We start from the raw sequence: 20,354 nt of genomic DNA, 5'->3' as shown, positions 1-20,354 counted from the left end.
TATCCAAACTCTTTATCTTAATAAATACTTACTTCTAAGGCTTCTGTCATTATACATCCCATGACAGCACAAACACGCAAGGTTCCCTCTGTTTCTAATTTGTTTAAAGAAGATTTTACTTGATCAATAGGAACAAGCCAAGCACCAATGGCTGGAGTTGCAGTACTCAGAAGATTCAGTTGCCTGCAATATTAGAAAAAAACTTAATTATAAACAGTTGAATATGCAAAGGAAATTGAACATCAGTTACATAATGTAATCTATAACCGTACAAGGAATTAATTTAAATATCAGGGGATTCTTCTTGCTCTCTGAGCTTGGTTGCTTTCTTGCAGATGTTCCATTACAAAACTAGGTAAAATCATCAGTCAACAATATGTGTACCTTCATAGAAATATCAATCACCATAACAATTTTCAATTTTCATTTGTACATACAGGATAGCAAATGTAAGGTTAGGTAACTCAGAATGAATCAATACCAATATTTCTATTATGTCCAATGCAAACAAAGACAAAACTAAGACAAAAAGAATTTAGAGTAAAAATATTTAAAAATAGTAAGAAAAGTAAAAGTATCACAATTTGCATGGTTATACGCAAGGTTAATTTGAATTACAAAGACATATTAATAATGAGGTCTTAGTAAAAATAGCACTTTACTCCACACTTTGGAATAAAAAGTTATCACTCTGAATCATTCACATATTTAAAAGCAATGATACCTGAATTTTTATCTTAACCATAACAAACACAAAAAAGATTGAACTTTTTAAAGAATTTTAAAAATTTAAAACTTTATCTGCTAACATGAGTATTCCAATTTGTAATTTTAGCCTACTTTTGTTCTCATTCAGCAACAAAATCTAAAAATGTGCCTGTTTAGTTACATAAAATATATTTTAGGTAGAAATGCCTAATGCACATTCTCAAAAATGTTGATATCTACTATAAATTAAAAATACACAATGAAACCCATAAAATATTTTTTATGAATTTATATCTGCAGTCCATGTAGATTTTAGATGCTTTATATATCAGACAATAAATATTTACTACAAATAATGTGAAACAGAATCCAACACACCTTGAAAATATATGGGCCGGTGAACGAACATTTGTTGGAGCTGCAAAACTGAACCAGATTTCTTTGATTGTCAGTTTCATGCTACAAGAATCAGGTGGGGGAGGCCTTAAAGGATGCTCTTTTTTTAGTTCATCAGATTCAACCCCTTCATCCTAAACAGCAGAAATAAAGATCAAATGGTGCAATATTAGTCCATAGTGGACAGTGTGAGGTTTCTTAAATTTCTTTTTAGGATGTAAGCTTATTGTGTCACCTGCAAAAATAAAAAGGAATAAGACTTTTTCTTATCAAAATATGAACATGCACACAAATTACATATTTTCCCAGAGAAGCGAATCAAATTGAAAAGCAGCTTACTTTAGCAAATAGGAAAATATTTTCATTGTCTACAGAAGTTAAGAGCTAGCATGCTTCAAAGACTATTTTAAAAATGTGTCTTACCTGCTCATCTGTAACTGAATTTGAACGAGTATCAGAACCAGCACTAATGCAATCACAATGGAGAATTTCTTCAGACACATCAGTATTGTAACCACTGCCAGTTGGAGAATCTGAAGAATTATTGGATGCAAGAAATCCACCTCTTTTGGTAGCTGCAGATTTACTTATATTCCCAAATGCATTATATAATACAGCACCACGTTGCCTACCACCTGTCAATATACAAATAATAAAAAATATCAGGTTCTTTACAGTGTTTACAGTGTTATCACATATTTTAAAAATGTTGAAAGGTCATTTACCTTTTATTGTCAGATTTTCAATTCCACATTCAAACATTATCCAGCCCCATTTTTCTTGGCTAGGCCCAATTCGTGTTACATCTTGAACTACTTGATGATCAGTTTCATCTACAAAGGAAAAATCATCCAACTCTTCCAAAGTGAAAAGAACTTTTGATTTTTCAAATGGAATGGCTGTTATGGCACAGATTCCCATATCTGCAATATAAAAATAAGAGAATTTTATTGGAAAGTTTAAAAAAAATTAAAAACCACAGTGCAGTGGACTTTCTAGAAACAATCTTTTTCCTACAGCAGAATATGTAATCTGGCATGGGTATTCCTATTCTGTTTGCTCTGGAGCTAGAGCAAGAATGGTTTTAACAGTAAGGTTATACATTTAGGCAAAAAACCCCAAATGTACAGGTATAGTATAGGTGGTACCTTGCTCAATAGTAGTAACTGTGAGAGGGATCGAGTCTAGTGGACAATCACTTAAATATGAGCCAGCAGTGTGCTGCAGCTGCCAAAAAAGCCAACACAGTGCTACGCTGCATTAACAGAGGGATAAAATCAAGATCACATGAAGTATTAATACCACTTTACAATGCCTTGGTAAGGCCACACTTAGAATACTGCATCCAGTTTTGGTCACCACGATGTAAAAAAGATGTCAAGACTCTAGAAAGAGTACAGAGAAGAGCAACAAAGATGATTAGGGGACTGGAGGCTAAAACATATAAGGAACGGTTGCTGGAATTGGGTATGTCTAATTTAATGAAGAGAGGGCGAAGGGTTATTTCAGGGGCTGCCACAAAGAAGAAGGAGTCAAGTTATTCTCCAAAGCACCTGAAGGCAGGACAAGAAGCAACAGACGGAAATTAATCAAGGAAAGAAGCAACCTAGAACTAAGGAGAAACTTCCTGACAGTTAGAACAACTAACCAGTGGAACAACCTGCCTCCAGAAGTGGTGAATGCTCCAACGCTGGAAGTTTTTAAGAAGAGACTGGACAGCCATTTGTCCAAAATGCTATAGGGTTTCCTGCCTGAGCAGGGGGTTGGACTAGATCACCTCCAAGGTCCCTTTCAACATCAACATCATCATCATCATCATCATCATCATCATCATCATCATCATCATCATTATTATTATTATTATTATTATTATTATTTTGTTTTTGTTGCCTGTCTTACCCTGTACACCGCCCCGAGTCCCTCGGGAGAAGGGCGGTTTATTAAAAACAAATAAATAAATACATAAATAAATAAATATTATTATTATTATTATTATTATTTTCTCATAAGTTGAAATACTTCCCTTCCAAGTTCTGGAAAGACAAGCCAAAAACATTCTCAAAAAAAAACCACTTGGATTTTTTTTCTCTTGCCGAACATCAGCTGATTTTGCTGACAAAGCTGGTTCTTTGGCAATGTTGCTCCCAGGATTTGAATAGGAACACTTAGCAATGACCCAAGATGGCTTTGGATAGCTGTGAATCCACCTGGGCAGAGGTGTCTTGAAAATTTCAATTCCTCTGGAAGTGGTCCAAAAGTCCGTCTTCCTCTTGGCAGTTCATTGTCTTAAGTATGCCTGGGTTTTAACTTCAATTTTTGAATTTCCTGTTTTACTCTGCTTTTTATCTTTAAAAGTTCACCAGTTGGTTGAATGCTGATTCATTTTAACCCCTTCTAACATTTTTTTCTCTTTCCCTTTGATTTATGTTGTTGTTTTGAATAAGTTTTGCTTTCCCATAAGGAAACATGCCGTGTTCTCTGATAGAGAAAGTGCTTTCATTTGATTTATTTTTTATTTTATTTTAATTCCATTTATATCCCGCCCTTCTCCGAAGACTCAGGGCGGCTTACAAGCTTAGCAGTAGCCTTCATTCTATGTATATGCCTGCTTATTAAGGCTTTCATACAACCCCCCAAGCAGCATTATTACAAAGTCAGCTTAATTGCCCCCAACAATCTGGGTCCTCATTTAGATTAATACTGAACTCTCACCATAGGATCTTTGCATTTTTTTAATTACCAAAATATGTGAAGTTCTTTTATTTCTCATTTAATCTTGGATTGAAACATCAAGCTACACAGAGTAATAATGCATCAAATTATAGCAAGCAAGAATGGCTGGTATGTGGAAAGAGGCATTTTGGTAACACATGATTCTTAGTTGAAAGCTTTTTTTAAAAAAAATGATAAATTGATAATGGCTGTAGAAAATATTCAGATGCATGTAGCTCTGGATAAATTAGATTCACAAAAGGAATGTGATTTGAAAGCTACAGACTCATTGGAAAGAGATATGGAACTAACTGAGCCGACTGCATACTCTTCTCTGAAGTTCAAGCTTGCACTCTTACAATAGCAGAAGCCTGAGTAAAAGGAGAAATGACAAACTGGTTTTCCCCAGGAGGATTAGAGAAGATTGGGAAATGGATTTTATCACAATTAATCGGAAACCACTTTCATCTGGACTTTGTTGGGAAGATAGACTGATTGTGGAAATTGAATTTATTATATTTAATTAGATAACAATTATTATTATTATATGTTCATATTATTGTTAATATTAATTAATTAATTGGTATTAAGAAACAATTGTGGATATTTGATCCAGGACAAATTACTCTTTAACTCTTGGGATGAAACTTAAGAGTAATTGGGATAGATAATTTTCTACAAGTTGATTATAATAACAGATTAATAACAGGGTTCTGAAACTTTAACTTTGCCTTTTTTATTATTGTTTTTCCTGTTAATTATTTTGTCATTAATATAGTATAAAAATGACAGGTCAATAATCTGTAAATAGATTTTTTAATTTAAAAATTTGGAGAGCCTGTTTCACAAGGAAATCAATGTTTTAGTAATTTATTAATCAGTATTTAACTGGGGGGAATAATATGAGTTGGGTCTTTTTTTTCTTTAATGCACCTTTTTTGAATGTCTTGTTTGTTCTGTATTTTGGGGGGTTACGGTTAAGAAATTCTTGCAATATTCTAGTCTTAATAATATTTTTGTAGTGAAGCACTGCCAAATTAGCATTACAAAAAGGCTTACCTGAAGTATCTAAGCCTCTGAGTTGCCCATGAATACGATGAATATTAAGTTTAGCTGCAATTTCTTTTCCTTTTTCTACTCCAGCATTTGATCGCAGAGAGCCAGAGGATTGGGGCTGCATTTTATTGGAATGGACATACTTCTCAAAAGTTACAGAACCTCTCCTAGTTTCTGCACTGTTTGTATTCTCTTCAACCACACCTCTTTTAATTTAAAAAAAGAGAGAGAGATTTGAGACATCTCAGAAAATGCAGTTTCTTTTATTAGTATTATAAATTAATACTTCGTTTGCTAAAAATATTTTTATTAATACATATGCATAACTGAAGCCATCTGTTACTCATTTACATTATAAACCTGCCCCATATCATTTAACAAAAGGATAGAAAAACTGTATTATATAGACCAAATCTAGATTACAGGGACCTTATGGAGAAGAAGAGTCCTGAAGCAATGATTTTGTCACAATCTCCTATTAAAAATGTAATTAAGGTATGACTTTTTTTTAAAAAATGCCTTACCTGTTCATACGGACTTGTGTGGCAATCCTGTCAAAGCACAAAGCCACTAAAGAAACATGAGTTACATTTTTGGTTGTGGCTGTCCCCGATGATTCTTCAATTGATGCTTGCAGTAAGCATAAATTTACCTAGAAAAGTTATCCCACAGATTTAAGAAGAGACATACAAATCAGTGTTTTTATTCCACTCAACAAATGTTTTTTTAAAAAATTTCATGAAAGTGTGAGCACCTCTTTATCTAAAGAGATATCAACATTCACGTTGCACATTTGTCACTTAATTATGATAATTGATATATTATGGGAGATTGGTATATTATTGAAAGTACAACTAGTATTTCAAAAAAACATCCTCAATATTCTTTGTGTTCAATAATGCTCAGCTATAAAGTTCTTTTTTACACTGTTGCATAGAACCAGTATGGCCCTATTCTTTACTAGAAATAAAATATACTTGACTCAATCATATTTTCTTTATTTAGTTATAAGTATCTCGAAACATTGTAAGTAATACTTTGGATAGTAGTGCCTTGATGTTTAATCACTTTCCTGAGTAAATACTCACAGTCCTGGGAAGAAATGTACCTATATTTGCAATTGGTTAAATGAACCAGTGTCCTTAGGTACTGGTCCAACTAATACATTATGTGGTATTTCATCTTGAATTTTTGTAGACAATGAAGGAATCCATACTATCATCTTCCCACTGGCCAGTTCACAGCTAGTACAGTTACAATGGCCATGATGCATAGCTTCAAACAATTTCATACCTATACTTCTCTTCAACATATTAGTGTTCTTTTCTTACGATCCAGACTAAGTAGTCAACTTTTTAAATAGTGAAGGTGTCAGAAACTTGGATCCTTCACCCAGCCCAAATCTGCACAAAATGATATTTTGATTCTTCCAACCTGTTTATATTCAAGACAATTCTTGCTAAGCTCTACTGCATTTTTCAAAGCTACTCAGTCAAACTGTTAATTACCTTAGGTACTGTAACATTAGCTTGTAGGCCTTTAATAGTCACTTTATCTTGTTTGAGAGAAACATTGGCCTGTGTCTTCACTTGAGTTGTTCCAGTAGCTGGGATTTCAATTTTTGTTCCTCTCACATCCTGTTTAGATGATAGCTTTAAAACAGAAGAACAGTGGTACACATTGCAACTAAGATTTAAAGGAGATTTGTTCAACTTTTTTGGATCAAGCGTGATACTTGGCCTAGGACTGACATGTCTTATTCCCAAAAATAGGTGAGGGAACAATAACATCTAAAAGGACTTTAATATAATTTAAAGTTACAGTGCTACTACTTCAGAACAGCATCATTTCTTTTCTTCTACCCTTTCATCTGATAGCAATAGAAATAAGTACCTCCATATATGCTCAAAATTCAAGTAGTCTTAATTCTTTTAGACAATAGAATATTTCAAATGTAATTCCATAAATCTTTCATTTTGTTTCATATTCTCCCTACCCTTTTTCTCTCTGGAACCCACATGTTATTTTTTGCCTCTTTCTCCATTTTGGCAGTTAAGTTTTTTTTTTTTGTTTTTGCTAATAGGAGAGAGATTCAGTGAAAGGAACTGAAGTCCAAAAATAGAACAGAAAAATATTTTTCTTTACTTGTGTAAAGAATTTTTTTCTTTGCTTATGTACTATAGCAGATACTTATTTATAAAAACTAATTAGAGCAAATATACTGTTTTCCTCTTCTATCCCATCTCTTGAAGCAAGGCTTTACTTTCCTCCTCATCTATAACCTTTGAGGACTAGATATACAATTATTCTGTTGTTGTCTAGTATGCCAAATAAGAAAAAAAAGCCATAGCACATTTTTGGGAGGCAAAAAGCTGTATGGAAATAATATATCTTTGCCATAGTAAGAAATTTAATTAGATAATTATACGTACATTTTCCGAAAATGATATTTTTCTATTCTGGATAGCTTCTCTGACAACCTTACAATGTAAATCATCCACAATGGCTGCTGCATGACGTGTGCTTGCACAGTGAACCATTGCTTCTATATACCTACAGGGAAAGTTAGTCCAAAATATATGTTGAAAGTAGGCTTCAAGCAAGATTTTATCTACGTACATGTTTCTTTATAAAAGACTTTAGGAAAAAATATACAAATTAACATCTAAAACTTTAAAATATTTATAATACACATTGATTTTATTGTTAAATGGTTACATTTGCACATATATTAAGTTTTCCTCATAGCTAAAATACTGTTTTAAATTTTAATGTCTAATGTTTTAATATTTTTAAACTTCTAATAGCCTATATTGTTATTTATAATCTGTAAGCCATCCAGAATCGTTTGATAGAGAGATGGGCAGCATATAAATTTAATAAATAAATAAGCAGCTAGCAGAAATCTCATGATCTGTCAATGTAAGAGAAGCCCAATAGTTTTATTTATTATTAAATTTATCTGCTGCCTGTTCTCCCAAAGGCTTTGGTGGCTTGCATGAAAAACATTAAAAAAACATTAAAAAGTTAATTGGTGAAAACAGAATATCAATCAATGAACTGATATAACCCAAAATGCCAATTCCTTTGTTTTATCAAATTAATTCTGTATTCTTTTGTTTCTCTTACATTAATCAATCATGGGGAATTAAAAAAGATTATATGTGTTAGGACCACATGAAATCAGTTTAGGATTTATTACTGTGTACCACATTAATAAGGGGAGGGTGCAATCGCTCAGTGATTAAAGATGCTGAGCTTGTCAGCTAGAAAGCTGACAGACAGTATTCAAGACCCAAGAGCCACGTGACAGGGTGAGCTCCCATTAACTGCCCCAGCTCCTGACTACCTAGAAGTTCTAAAGCATGCAAATGCAAGTAGATGAAAGGTACCACTTCGGTGGGAAGCAAAGTGTTCCATGCGCCTTGACGCATAGTCATGATGGCTACATAACCACGGAAATGTCTTTGGACAACGCTGGCTCCCTTGGCTAAGAATCGGAGATGAGTGTTGTGAGTCCTCGCCTGCCAACAGATCTGGCAGCTGAGTCAGATGAATCAGATGAGGGGAAAGAGTTGCCTGGGTTTACATCGGAGTCTGTGGAAGGCTCTGAGGAACACAAAGACTCAGAGCTAGATGTGATACCAGGCCCATGTACTCACACTGAGGCAGAGACAGCTGGGTTGGGGGCCTCAACTGAGTGAAGAAGAGCTGGGGCCTGGTCCAGATGCAAGGATGTGCAGAGAGGAGAGGAAAGGCATGCAGGACAACGTAGAGCGGTCGGTCGGCTCTCCAGGAAAAGTAAGACTCTAAGAAGCCATGCCCTCACTGGACAATAAAGAGGAGAGGCATGGGAGGGGGCTGATTGCCAAAGGCAACCGTTCATGCTAGGGCTTCATGCTTCTGTTGTTGGATTTCTTGCCTCAGGATTCTTGGACATTTAACCAGGTTTGTCAGATATCTCTGTGTTTGAGTGACTTAAACCTTGAGCATTCCAGCTGAGAACTCAAGTGACTGATTTTATTCGTTTCAATAGTTAAAGGACTGGTTGGAGTTTTGTTCCATAAAAGCTGTATCAAAATAAAAGGAGTTTATTTTACAAAGTCCTGCTTTGTTCAGTGCAAAGGGGCTTTTCCTCACAAGTAAGCAGTTGAGCAGTATTTGCATAGGCTGGGACAGAACAATGAGCACTTTCTCTAGATTGGGAACGATTGGACAAGGGAAACCTTACCTTTACCACAACTTTGCTACCATTCAACTGTTATTTTCTAAATAGAATTGGTGTTTAGATTCTGAACGGCCACCTAGCCAGAAAATAGCTTTCTGTTCATCTATACTTGATTAAGAAGCTCAAGTATATTTAGGCTAGTCACTCTCTTACCTCAACTTATCTTACATTGCTGTTGCTTTCCAGAAAGAAAATGATAGGAGCTTTTTCCCCATAGTGCAGACATGTCAAACCCGCAACGTCACATGATGTCGCACAATGTATTGGAATGGTTTTGCCATTGCCAGCAATGGGGTGGGCGCGGCTTCCGGATGACGTGTCCGGCCCATGGACTGGCAGTTTGACACCCTTGCTGTAGTGGCTTTTTTCCCCCTGGTATCTACCTAGAATAAACTCTTTACTGGAAATTCAAGTACACCCTTAATAATGGTTTTGTTTGGGCTATAAGGACCAATATTTTTTAAGAGCTCAAGAAAGATTAAATGTGATCACATTTCATTTTATCCATGTAATGACAAATTGGTGAAGTAGATTGGGCTAAAAAAGGCTTGTGACATCAAAGTCACCTAGTAGGTTTCCATGGCTTACTTAAACTTATGTCTCTTTGCTATCATACTGGCCACACATTACTGGTAATGCAAGGATAAGAGATAAGAAGACATAGCCATAGCAATAACACTTACTTATATACTACTTCACAGTGCTTTAGAGCATATTGCCTCCAACAATCTGGGTCATTATTTTACCAACCTCGGAAGAATTGAAGGCTGAGTCAACCTTGAGCCGGTAAGACTGTAACTGCCAAACTGCTGGCAGCCAGCAGTCAGCAGAAGTAGTCTGCAGTACTGCATTCTAACCACTGTGCCACCTCAGCTGCACCACATAACACATAAGGCTGCAGGAAAAAAATACTGAAAAAACTCTTTATTCACATGTTTCAGACAACATATGTTTGTACTTTCCCAGGCCAAATAGAAATGTGACAACCAAATTATATGCATATAGCTCTTGAAACTAAGAAATACCTGTCTAAAACTTCTGCTACAAGAGGACTAAGAACTATATCCACAGTTCCTTTTACTTCAACAATAGCTGTTGTTCTGGTCTGACAAACTGGATGATCAAGAGTCCATTCCTCTGTTACTGTTTCATCATCTGTGTTATCAAGGATTTTCTTTTCCAAAGGAGTATACGGAGTGCTAAATAAACAAGTGGGAAACAAAATACTAAATTTTTAATTCTATCTTTTTGCTGATTACATGCCACAATAGAATTTATTCGAAAAGATTACTTACCTTAACATCTTTTCAGGATAAAATGATCTACTTTTGATAAGTGCAGTAAATGAAGAAAGTGTAAATTTACTAAGTCAAAAATTAATAAGCGTTCACACAAAGATAAAGTAATAACCTGAATATCCAGAAGACAATAGAACTGACCACTGAATTGGTGCTTTTCCATGTTATTGGTTTGAACTAATTTTAAATGCATTTTTGATTTGTAATTTATTTATTTTTACAAAAATGTAAAATGTATCCTACCAATTCAGAGTAATAGAATCAAAGATACAAATCCATTATCTAATATTATCTAATACTATATTTACAGGACATATCCTCCAATGTCAATAAGCAGATTTGGTGTAAGAAGATGGTAGACATTATATTTCTACAATTATTATGAAAACCAAGCTTCAAGTACTAGAATGTCTTAAATGATAAAAAATTCTGGCATCAAATAAATGTCACTCTGTTTGAAATATTTGTTGGTTCATCATCGTAGACAAACTGTATATAATGAAAATATTTCCGAATGATATAGGGATTACATTTAAATGATTAAACAGCAATTCATCAGTTCTGTGCATGCAAAAGACATTTCAAAGCAAGGAGTTTATCTTAAGCACAGTACAGAAACTATCTTACAGGAAATGTAAGATAGTGTTCATAAATACTTTTATCATGTTTGTGCTACCCTTAGCAAGCTATAGCATACTATACATATCAATTAAGTCCTACATCATAAGTGTCATAATTACTTGAACATTTTATGAGTTCATTTAACTTTCCTTTAAAAACTTAAAAAGCTCATTTTTCAAACTTTTCAAAAAAAGCTAGTCTAATAAATATTGCTGAATTTGAAAAATGTGCAGAATAGTTAGAAAACAAAATCACCTTATAAGAATCAGCAACTTAGAAGATACTTCTGTAGTGTAAAACTCACATCTTCCCAAAATATGGAACAAAACTTTATAGGCACCACTACCTTTGTAATATGTAAAAAGAATTTAACTTTCAACATGTTAAAAACGATTCATAAATTGTTACTCACTTAGAAGTTGATCCTGTAAGCTGCATGCCTCGATCCAGTAGAGCATTAGCTTTAAGACCTTGTTTAACAATCTGGAAAAAATAATATGCTATTTACTCTTTGAGAGCTTTTATCAAGTCTTTTGTCCTGTGGTGTAAAATATTTTGTATTCCTTCCTACCTTTACATTTTTATATGCTCAGTCATGGCAATCTTAGCATTGATATGCCATAATATACTTTTTTCTAATGGAAAAACTACCAAAAGAATGAATATAAACAATTCAGTTGAGTTGCCTGTATAGCAAGTTCAATTTAAAAGATGTCAAAATGAATTCCTAATTCAAAGATTTTACTATGCTAAATTCCAAATGAATAAGCTCACTTAACATTTATTTCAAAAATTCACATAAACAAGAATAATTCAGTGAAATTATAAATTTTAAATGCATTGTTTACAATTTATTTGTGATGGGAAATTCTAGAGGAAACAAATTATCTAGAGCCTTTTTAAATCCATTCAGGCCTAGTTATGAAATAGAAACAGCACTAATCACTCTGTTGCATAACCTTTCTCAAGATACAGATGGGAGGGAATGCACTCTTTTGATACTATTACACTTCTTGTTAGTGCATTGTACAATTCATCATATTCTTCTTTACGAATGACTGGAAAGACTGAAGACACTGTTTTGGAATGGTTCCACTCCTATATCCATGGATGGTTCTAGTCAGTGATTGTAAGGTAAAAGCACTTAAATCCATGAAAATGCCAATATGAAATCCTTCAACGATCAGGATTCTCTCAGAAGAGGTTTGATATTTATATGATAATGCTGAGAGAAGTTATCTGTTGGTTTGGGCGAGGCATGCTGATGACATTCAATTATAAACTGATACCCCAGCCTGAGCTGCAAACAATATGGAAATCTTATGCTAATCTGGAAACATTAAGGACCTATATGGTGTGAATGAACCTTGAGATTAAATCCTACCAAGAGAGCATTAATACTTATCAATAAACATTTGAAGAACGAAGTGACACAGCCCCAAGTAATTACTCTGAACAGGATTATACTCCTCACAAAGGAGGTAGTTTGTGATTTGAGGTTCTCCTGGACTTTTTGTTCCTATTCAGTGAGCAGGCTACAACTCTACCTGGATCATAATACTCTGATATGGCTTGATCACTATCCAATTGAACTGCAGTAACATGGGGATGCATATGGAAATCTGACAAGCTGCAGCTAATGTAAAATTATTAATAGAGGCATAAGAAATAATAACAATGTTAAAGCAACTCGATCAGTTGATACTAAGCTTCCAGGCCCAATTCAAAGTGCTGGTCACGATACAGAAGAAAGAAAAATCAGGCAAAGCCTTGCCAGAACTCACTCTGCCATCTGATCTACCCATCTAGAGAAAGCATGTTAAGTGCATGTAAGATAGAAATAATGACTACAGAAAAATTACGAACAAGTCACTCCTACCAGTGCATGATGACCCTCATTTATCAGCTGGAAGACTGAAATCAAGGAAGCCCCCCACTGGCACTTGCACAACATCTGCCCAACAACTTTAACACTGATTCCCAATGGAAAGTCAAATGGGTGGTTGAACACCCAGACATAGGAAGACATATAAATGACCCCACAAAAAAGGTGCAAAGCTATGAGCTACCACATTAGCAATGGACAATCCTGAATAGGATTCGCACCTCCCACAGCATCTGCCAGGACTCCCTGTATAAAGTATAAATGGGGCATACTATCCTTCCCTCAGTGTGACTGCAGGGTCCCATGTCAAACGGTAGATCACATCGCATGGTTAGATGGCTTAGACATTGGTATTTTTTAACATTTATATTTTATTGTTTTTTACTAATCTAGATGAAATGTTGATATATGTTGCTATGTTATATCTATATCTATATACCTATAGAGGGAGGGGGAAAGAGAGCGGGTTGGGGTGAGGGGATGATGGATGGATGACAGGCTTCTGTGGGATAGCCCACACTCTTTGAGATACCTTTTCCCCAAAGTATGTAGCATCTGCCCTGTTAATGTGGGGGTTAAAGCAGAGGATTGGACTAGAAGACCTCCAAGGTCCCTTCCAACTCTATTGTTCTGTTAATGTTTCAAAAACAAGTAAACATTTGTGTTACTATAGTAAACTATTGCCTCTAGGTAATCTGGATTAGGACAACTACCATGAGTAATTGATAGGTTTTATTACTATTTTTTTCAATTTTGTTTTTGCATATACATGTAGGTAAGTAGGTCAACAAATAAATACATTATGGTTTTTACCTTAAAAGTTGGAACAGAAAGCTGCTCAAAATATGAGGAACTTTCTTCACTAGTTGGAGTGTCGAGATCTAAAGGCCTATGTAAAGATGATTTGGAGGTCCTTTTATTTGTTGGATGTTTTACTGACCAGTTAATCACTTGGTACTGGGTGAGGTAGCTTTGGTAGCAGTTCATTAAAGGCTGCTGGGAAGTGATTTGTTCATTCTCAGGAGCCTTCTCAGTTTCTATGATATATAAATGTTCAACAAGATCGTCCTCTCCTCCCAAAGCAGAGACAAATGAAGCTTGCGAGGGATGCATTTTTATTGGTACATTTTTTGTATCTTGACCAGTTTCTCCCTGACAGGTAGTAGTAGTAAGTGGTCCTTCTACACTACGATACATTGGGCCTCTCCCATAATCAATTTGTTTGGCTTGTTTTCTCTTCTTTTTCCTCCCAGGATAGGTTCCTGGGCCTTCATCACTGCTGATGGGTTCAAAGTCCTCAGCAGCCGAGAAATAGGCTTCACTATCAGCCATTGACATGCTGGAGTCCATAGAACGATACTGATGAAATGAATTTGAGTCTGCAGAAGGTGTATAAGGAAAAGAACCAAAACTTCTTCTTTGCTTTGGAGAATCTAACACATTTTCATCACTACGTGAAACATCACTGCTGAACTGTACACCAACTGGAACAGGCTGCTTATCACCATAGAAGGCTGCAGTAAGACTTTTGGTGCTTCCAAGTGGACCAGAACATACTGATTCTTGCCGTTTCAAAGGAGATCTAAGAGGAGATTGTCCAACAGGCTTCTCTTGTAGAATAGGAGATACTGGGCTATTTGCTGGTCCTTCTGCTGCACTACTAGAAAAAAAATAACTTTTCATACACAGTAATGTAAACTGCACAGAATTCAATATCAATAACATTTATTCAAGGATGACATAGACTGCGATTGTAGATTTCTTTAAAACACAATGAAAGAGCAAAGATCCTCACAGTTGCTTTAATCCTAATTATTTTTAGGAGTCTACAGCATGTAACTATATTGAATAACTGGGGTTGAAGACTGAGAAACTTGAAAAGAAACATGCATAACAGAAACACTAATATATGTAACTTTCCCAATGATGGCAGAAGCCCACCTCTATTAGCCTTAGCCACCATGATCAGTGATCAGGACTGCAGTTAAATGACATCTGAAAAGTCATTGTTCCCCATACTTTCTCTAGAAGTAGGTAACATGGTTCCTACTTTGTTCTTCAACTCTCCCAAATCCCAAGCACCATGATTTAACAATAAAGGGTTTATTCAAATAAAGCAAACAAAAAATATTTGAAAAAAGCATGTAAATACAATAATTCCATAGTAGAATAAGTTGTTATTGAGAAGTGAAAGCTCACCTTCCATGGGCATCTTCTTTTTTTGAACCTATCAAGAGTGCCTTTTGTCCTAAATGGTCCTCCATGGCAGAAGAAGGACTTTCCCTATCACCTGCAAGCAAGGGGAGCGCAGCACTAGAACTACTATTCTCCTCTGAAGATGATGAAGAACTATGAGATCGCAGAGGTACTTGTAAACTTAACTGCTGGGATTTTCTTTCAGATTCTGTACCTACAGTTCGGCATTCCCATTCTTTTGTCTTTACGCCATTTGCCTTACCTAAAAACAATGATATATTTTGTGCTAAATTTTTGAATATTAAAGATACCAATATTTTTTCTTGTTTTTTTAAATAAATGGATAAATACATAACATATTCTTTTAAGAAATACTAGAAAGTGCAACAACCATTGCCAAATCAGCTTGGTTTTTAACATGGAATATTTTTAATCATGGATTTGCCTATAACACTAATTGCGTATTACCATGTTTTAAACAGTATGTCTTGGTATGAGCAAAAGACTGTATTCAGTATCACTTTTTGTGCAGCACTTCTATTAAAGGCATGATTTCCTTAACTTGAATAAGTATATTCAAAATATGTTAATGTTTAATTAATGATAAACATTTACATGTTTACAGACAGACAAACAGACAGTTAGATACAAATCTTTTACCATCTGGAATTTTCGGAAGTTCTTTAGTAATAATCCATTCTCCAGGTTGCAGTAAAGATTGCCCATAAAACATATCTGATTCTGCGCTTGCATTTGAAAAAGCAGAGCTACTTGAGGGTGTCAACTCTTCAAACTTGAAGAAATCTAATCCTGACCCAGGGCCACCAAAAAAACGACAGCCACCAAGACAACCACATTTGTTCTTGCTTCTTTTATTCTTTGTGTTATCATCTGGCCGTAAAAACCACAGTCTAGAAAAAGAAGGTGTTCATTGAAATAAATGAAGTGAAAGTATTGTTAAGAGATTTCTATGTCAAGCATTATTAATGAGTACATTATCTATAACGTGAATCCACTCAAGATTCCTCACCAATGCATAAAACTGTATGAAGCAGTAGTGATTTTAGCAATGCAGGCGGTCCTCACTTAACAATCATAATTGGGCCTGGAATTTTAATCATTAAGTCATTGCAGTTGTTAAGTGGGTCACCATTTGATCTGACTCGATTTTACAACCATTTTTACAATAGTCTTAAAGTGAGTCATTGTGATTGTTAAGTGAATTATGTGGCCGTTAAGCAAATCCAGCCTATTCAATGGGTATTTTTTGCCGTTTCCTGCTGGAAAATGGGAAAAAATGTCTCAAGTCACAATCACATGACCATGGAATGTTGCTTGCAACTAGCTGTAAATGCAAGTTTTTAATTTAATTTAATTTATTAATATTTCTATACCGCCCTTCTCCCTGAGGACTCAGGGTGGTGTACAGGGCAAGAATAAAACACAGAAATGTACAAAAATTAAAAGATAATTAAATACATGCCCGATTAAAATACAATTAATACATAATAAAAACCCAATAAAATGATAAAAAACCCCACCAATCCCCCTCATGCCAGGCCGGCTTGCTCAAACAAGTATGTTTTCAGATCGCGGCGAAAGGAGCGCAGATCGGGCGCCGTCCGGAGCTCAACCGGTAACTGGTTCCATAGCTCCGGGGCGCCCACAGTGAAGGATCTCCCCCTGGGGGCCACAAGACGGCATTCTCTGACCGGTGGCACCCTGAGGAGGCCCTCTCTGTGGGAACGCACAGGGCGCAGGGAGCTTGATGCCGGCAGCAGATGTTCCCTGAGGTACTCCGGCCCCATGCCATGGAGGGCTTTAAACACCATTACTAGCACCTTGAATCTCACCCGGAAGACAACTGGCAACCAATGCAGCTCACGGAGCAGAGGTGTCACATGGGAGTATCGGGAGACTCCCAACACAACTCTCGCGGCTGCATTCTGTACCAGCTGGAGCCTCCGGGTGGTCCTCAAGGGAAGCCCCATGTAGAGAACGTTGCAGTAGTCTAGACGAGAGGTCACGAGCGCGTGAGTGACCGTGCACAAATCATCCCGGCTTAGATAGGGCCGCAACTGGCGCACCAGGCGAACCTGGGCGAAAGCCCCCCTAGTCACGGCCACCATGTGATCTTCCAAGGTAAGCCGTGAATCTAGGAGGACTCCCAAGTTGCGAGCCCTATCTACGGGGGGTAATAATTCACCCCCCATCGAAAGAGATGGAATATCCGAATAGACCCGGGATGAAGGTATGCAAAGCCACTCGGTCTTGTCGGGGTTGAGTCGAAGTCTGTTCCTCCCCATCCAGACCCGAACCGCCTCCAGGCAACGGGACATCACGTTGAGGGCATCACTGGGGTGGTTTGGGGTAGAAAGAAAAAGTTGGTTGCAAAGTGCCCAAACTGTGATCATGTGAGCACGTGTGTGTCTATAATAGTTGTAGCTTCCAGTGCATAAAGTATCTTTTTTTAGTGTTTTGTAAATTCAAATGGTCATCACGTGATTGGTCATTAAATGAAAATTCTCTGTACCTCATTTAAAAAATTAATTTCAAAAAATGTCAGATCTTTATCATCAGATTATAATGAAACTGTTAACAACATTGCTAATAATAAATTTTTTTTTTTAAAAAAAATGCATACACATAGTTACATACAGATACACACATCCATAACAACAACAACAAATATTCTGGAATCAATTTTCTGCCTCAAAAATTTTATGTTTTTGAAGAATCTATCATGAATGTTCATGTTTTCCATTTTTTAACTAACAGATCTTTTCACTAACCTATTTTGCCTTTCTTACCTCTTTGTTCTGCTATCATGAGTTTCCAAAAAACGTCTCTGTGCTTCATGCTTTGAATAGCGGCCTGCTGCTAAAGCAACATCAGCAGTGATAAGGCCAAAATTGACTGATCCTGCTTCTAGCCAATATGCTCTTCGTAGTACTGCAGGTTGAAGACTAGCTCGGCAATTATTTGCTTGTTCAATATACTGTCGTATTTGGAAGTCTTGAATGGCAGCACTTATACCTTCACCAACTGACTGATTGTGGAGATTGCAACTGGCAATGCGCACAGCACCCATCTAAACATCAAATTCAAGTAAAAAATCAGGAGAAATCCTAGAAGAATATCAATTCAAATTACTATAGGATATTTACTTCCTAGTAATAAAAATGTAATGATTCTAAATTTCTTATTTACAAGTACAAGTTGTAATAAAATTGTTATTACGGTGGTAATTCAAATTGTAAATAGGCTCGACATCTATGAAATCATACTTAGCTAAGAAATCAAACTATATGCAGATCAATATGCTTTTGCAATAAGTCTGTGTAAGTGTAATCCACAACTTTGTTTTTCAATTTAGACATGTTAATAATGATTATTAAAAATCTCATTTTTAGCCTATGCCAAAGATTCCCAAAAATTAGTTATATAATAATGTCGGCACACAAGAATAACATTCAATATAAAGAACAGATATGCTATAGGAATCCCTTTAAAACCATGCTGAAAATAAATGGTTTTTATTTAAAAACACTGGCTTTAAAAATGTACAGGTACTCCTTGGCTTATGATGGCAATTTGGACTGGAATCGTCACAGCAAAATGACATGTCATGAAGCACAGTCAAGTGACTGCATCAATTTGCAACAGCAATTCCAGCAGTCTAGGTTAATGCCGTAAAGCAAGGACCATATGAATCATTAAGCAAAGACTTCATGTGACTAGAACTCATTAACTTTGCTTCTAAAAGCTGGCAAAGAATATCAGAGATTGTAACTGTGTGTTTGCAGAGACGCTGCAAGGGGCAGAATTACAATGATCTGTCATAAGCACCATTCGTTCAGCCCATCGTAACTTTGAGTGATTGTAATCTGAATGAATGATTGTAATCTGAGGATTACCCATATACAAAAATGAAGATGTGAAGTAAGACATATACTACTACCTTTATATTTGTAGCACAACCATGCTCAACAGCGTATACATCTACACCATCTACCGCCAAGCGGATCATAGTATATTTTAATTCATCAGATGTAAGACAAGGGCCAGAAATGCAACTCATCTAAAGATTTGGAAGGAAGATAGTAGTAAATGTTATCCTTGGCATGTATTCATCTTACTTCAAATAAAGATGAAGTGATACATTAAGGCAATTGAAGCTGAGAGCAGTATTGTACTTATACAGTCATATACCGGTAATTATGGAATATGAGTATTTCCATATTGTTTAAAGTTGACTCAGGGTTGACTCAGCCTTCCATCCTTCCAAGGTAGGTAAAATGAGGACCTAGATTGTTGGGGGCAATTAAGCTGACTTTGTAATAATGTCGCTTGGGGGTGTGTGTGAAAGCCCTAATAAGCAGGCATATGCATAGAATGAAGGCTACTGCTAAACTTGTAAGCCGCCCTGAGTCTTCGGAGAAGGGCGGGATATAAATGGAATTAAAATAAATAAATAAATAAAGTAAACACTTTACTAGCCTGATCAAATAAATATTAAGCCTCTAGAAGACACCAACTTGAAATGTCCTTCAGCTTCACTGCATGAAAGTACTGCAAATATGCACCAGTCTGACAATACAACTTTTTAAAAAATCAGAAACATAAAAATACTATTTCTTTAAATCAAATGCTACGAATCAGTATCCTTGTTTTTAAATGTAAACACTACATCTCCTTTCCCACTATTGCAGCCATCTAACAAATCCTTAGAAACCATCCTTATACTTAAAAAAAGGTCACAGGTCTCTCAGATCCATTTGTTAAATGACTACTTTCTTTTTCCTCCAACCTCAGTTAATCTTCCAAAACAATCAGCAATGCAAACAAGAATTAGGAACTCTGGGAATGATCCAAAAAGATAAATTTGTTACAGAAAAATGAACTGGAAAACACTTTAAAAGAATGTATATGCATAAAGGCTTGACAAATGATACAAGTGAAATCTGTTTGTTGATCTATGTTTTTTAAAAAGAGTAAAGGAAAGTAAATGTTGCAGCAGTGAAAAAAATATAGGAGCATATTAAATATTTCTTTAAAAAACAAGACAGCAAATATGTTACAGCCCATGGGCTTTTAAAACAACAAGCCAGTTTTTAAATTTAATTGAGATTTGTTTCACATCAAGAATTTTACATCCATATCCACATAATTGCAAATAAATCCTATTAAGCACTAAAAGTCCTATTAAGCACTCAAATAAACATAGATTTTAAAAGACTTAGTTTAAGTTTAT

The 20,354-nt window shown here is 35.7% G+C and overlaps 1 protein-coding gene across 5 annotated transcripts in view; it reads right to left on the bottom strand.

The window, feature by feature from the left end:
• The window catches only part of BLTP1 (bridge-like lipid transfer protein family member 1), a 148,884-nt gene that overhangs the window by 78,256 nt on the left and 50,274 nt on the right, over positions 1-20,354 (bottom strand). For 4 of the 5 annotated variants that reach the window (XM_083367354.1, XM_083367353.1, XM_083367356.1 and 1 more), the window contains exons 24-38: positions 19,062-19,181; positions 17,911-18,191; positions 15,761-16,011; positions 15,104-15,362; positions 13,718-14,564; positions 11,432-11,502; positions 10,126-10,299; positions 7,305-7,425; positions 6,381-6,524; positions 5,397-5,524; positions 4,876-5,078; positions 1,830-2,027; positions 1,528-1,739; positions 1,087-1,238; positions 33-183 (exon numbers count right to left, since the gene is read on the bottom strand). In XM_083367354.1, coding sequence (XP_083223480.1) covers positions 33-183; positions 1,087-1,238; positions 1,528-1,739; positions 1,830-2,027; positions 4,876-5,078; positions 5,397-5,524; positions 6,381-6,524; positions 7,305-7,425; positions 10,126-10,299; positions 11,432-11,502; positions 13,718-14,564; positions 15,104-15,362; positions 15,761-16,011; positions 17,911-18,191; positions 19,062-19,181 — 3,312 coding nt within the window. The remainder of the gene's footprint in view (positions 1-32; positions 184-1,086; positions 1,239-1,527; positions 1,740-1,829; positions 2,028-4,875; positions 5,079-5,396; positions 5,525-6,380; positions 6,525-7,304; positions 7,426-10,125; positions 10,300-11,431; positions 11,503-13,717; positions 14,565-15,103; positions 15,363-15,760; positions 16,012-17,910; positions 18,192-19,061; positions 19,182-20,354) is intronic. The other variant, XM_083367355.1, reaches the window with a different exon arrangement.

Source organism: Vipera ursinii (genome assembly GCF_947247035.1).
Source record: "Vipera ursinii genome assembly, chromosome: 7".
Lineage (NCBI taxonomy): Eukaryota > Metazoa > Chordata > Lepidosauria > Squamata > Viperidae > Vipera > Vipera ursinii.
This window is presented reverse-complemented; position numbering and strand designations above follow the sequence as displayed.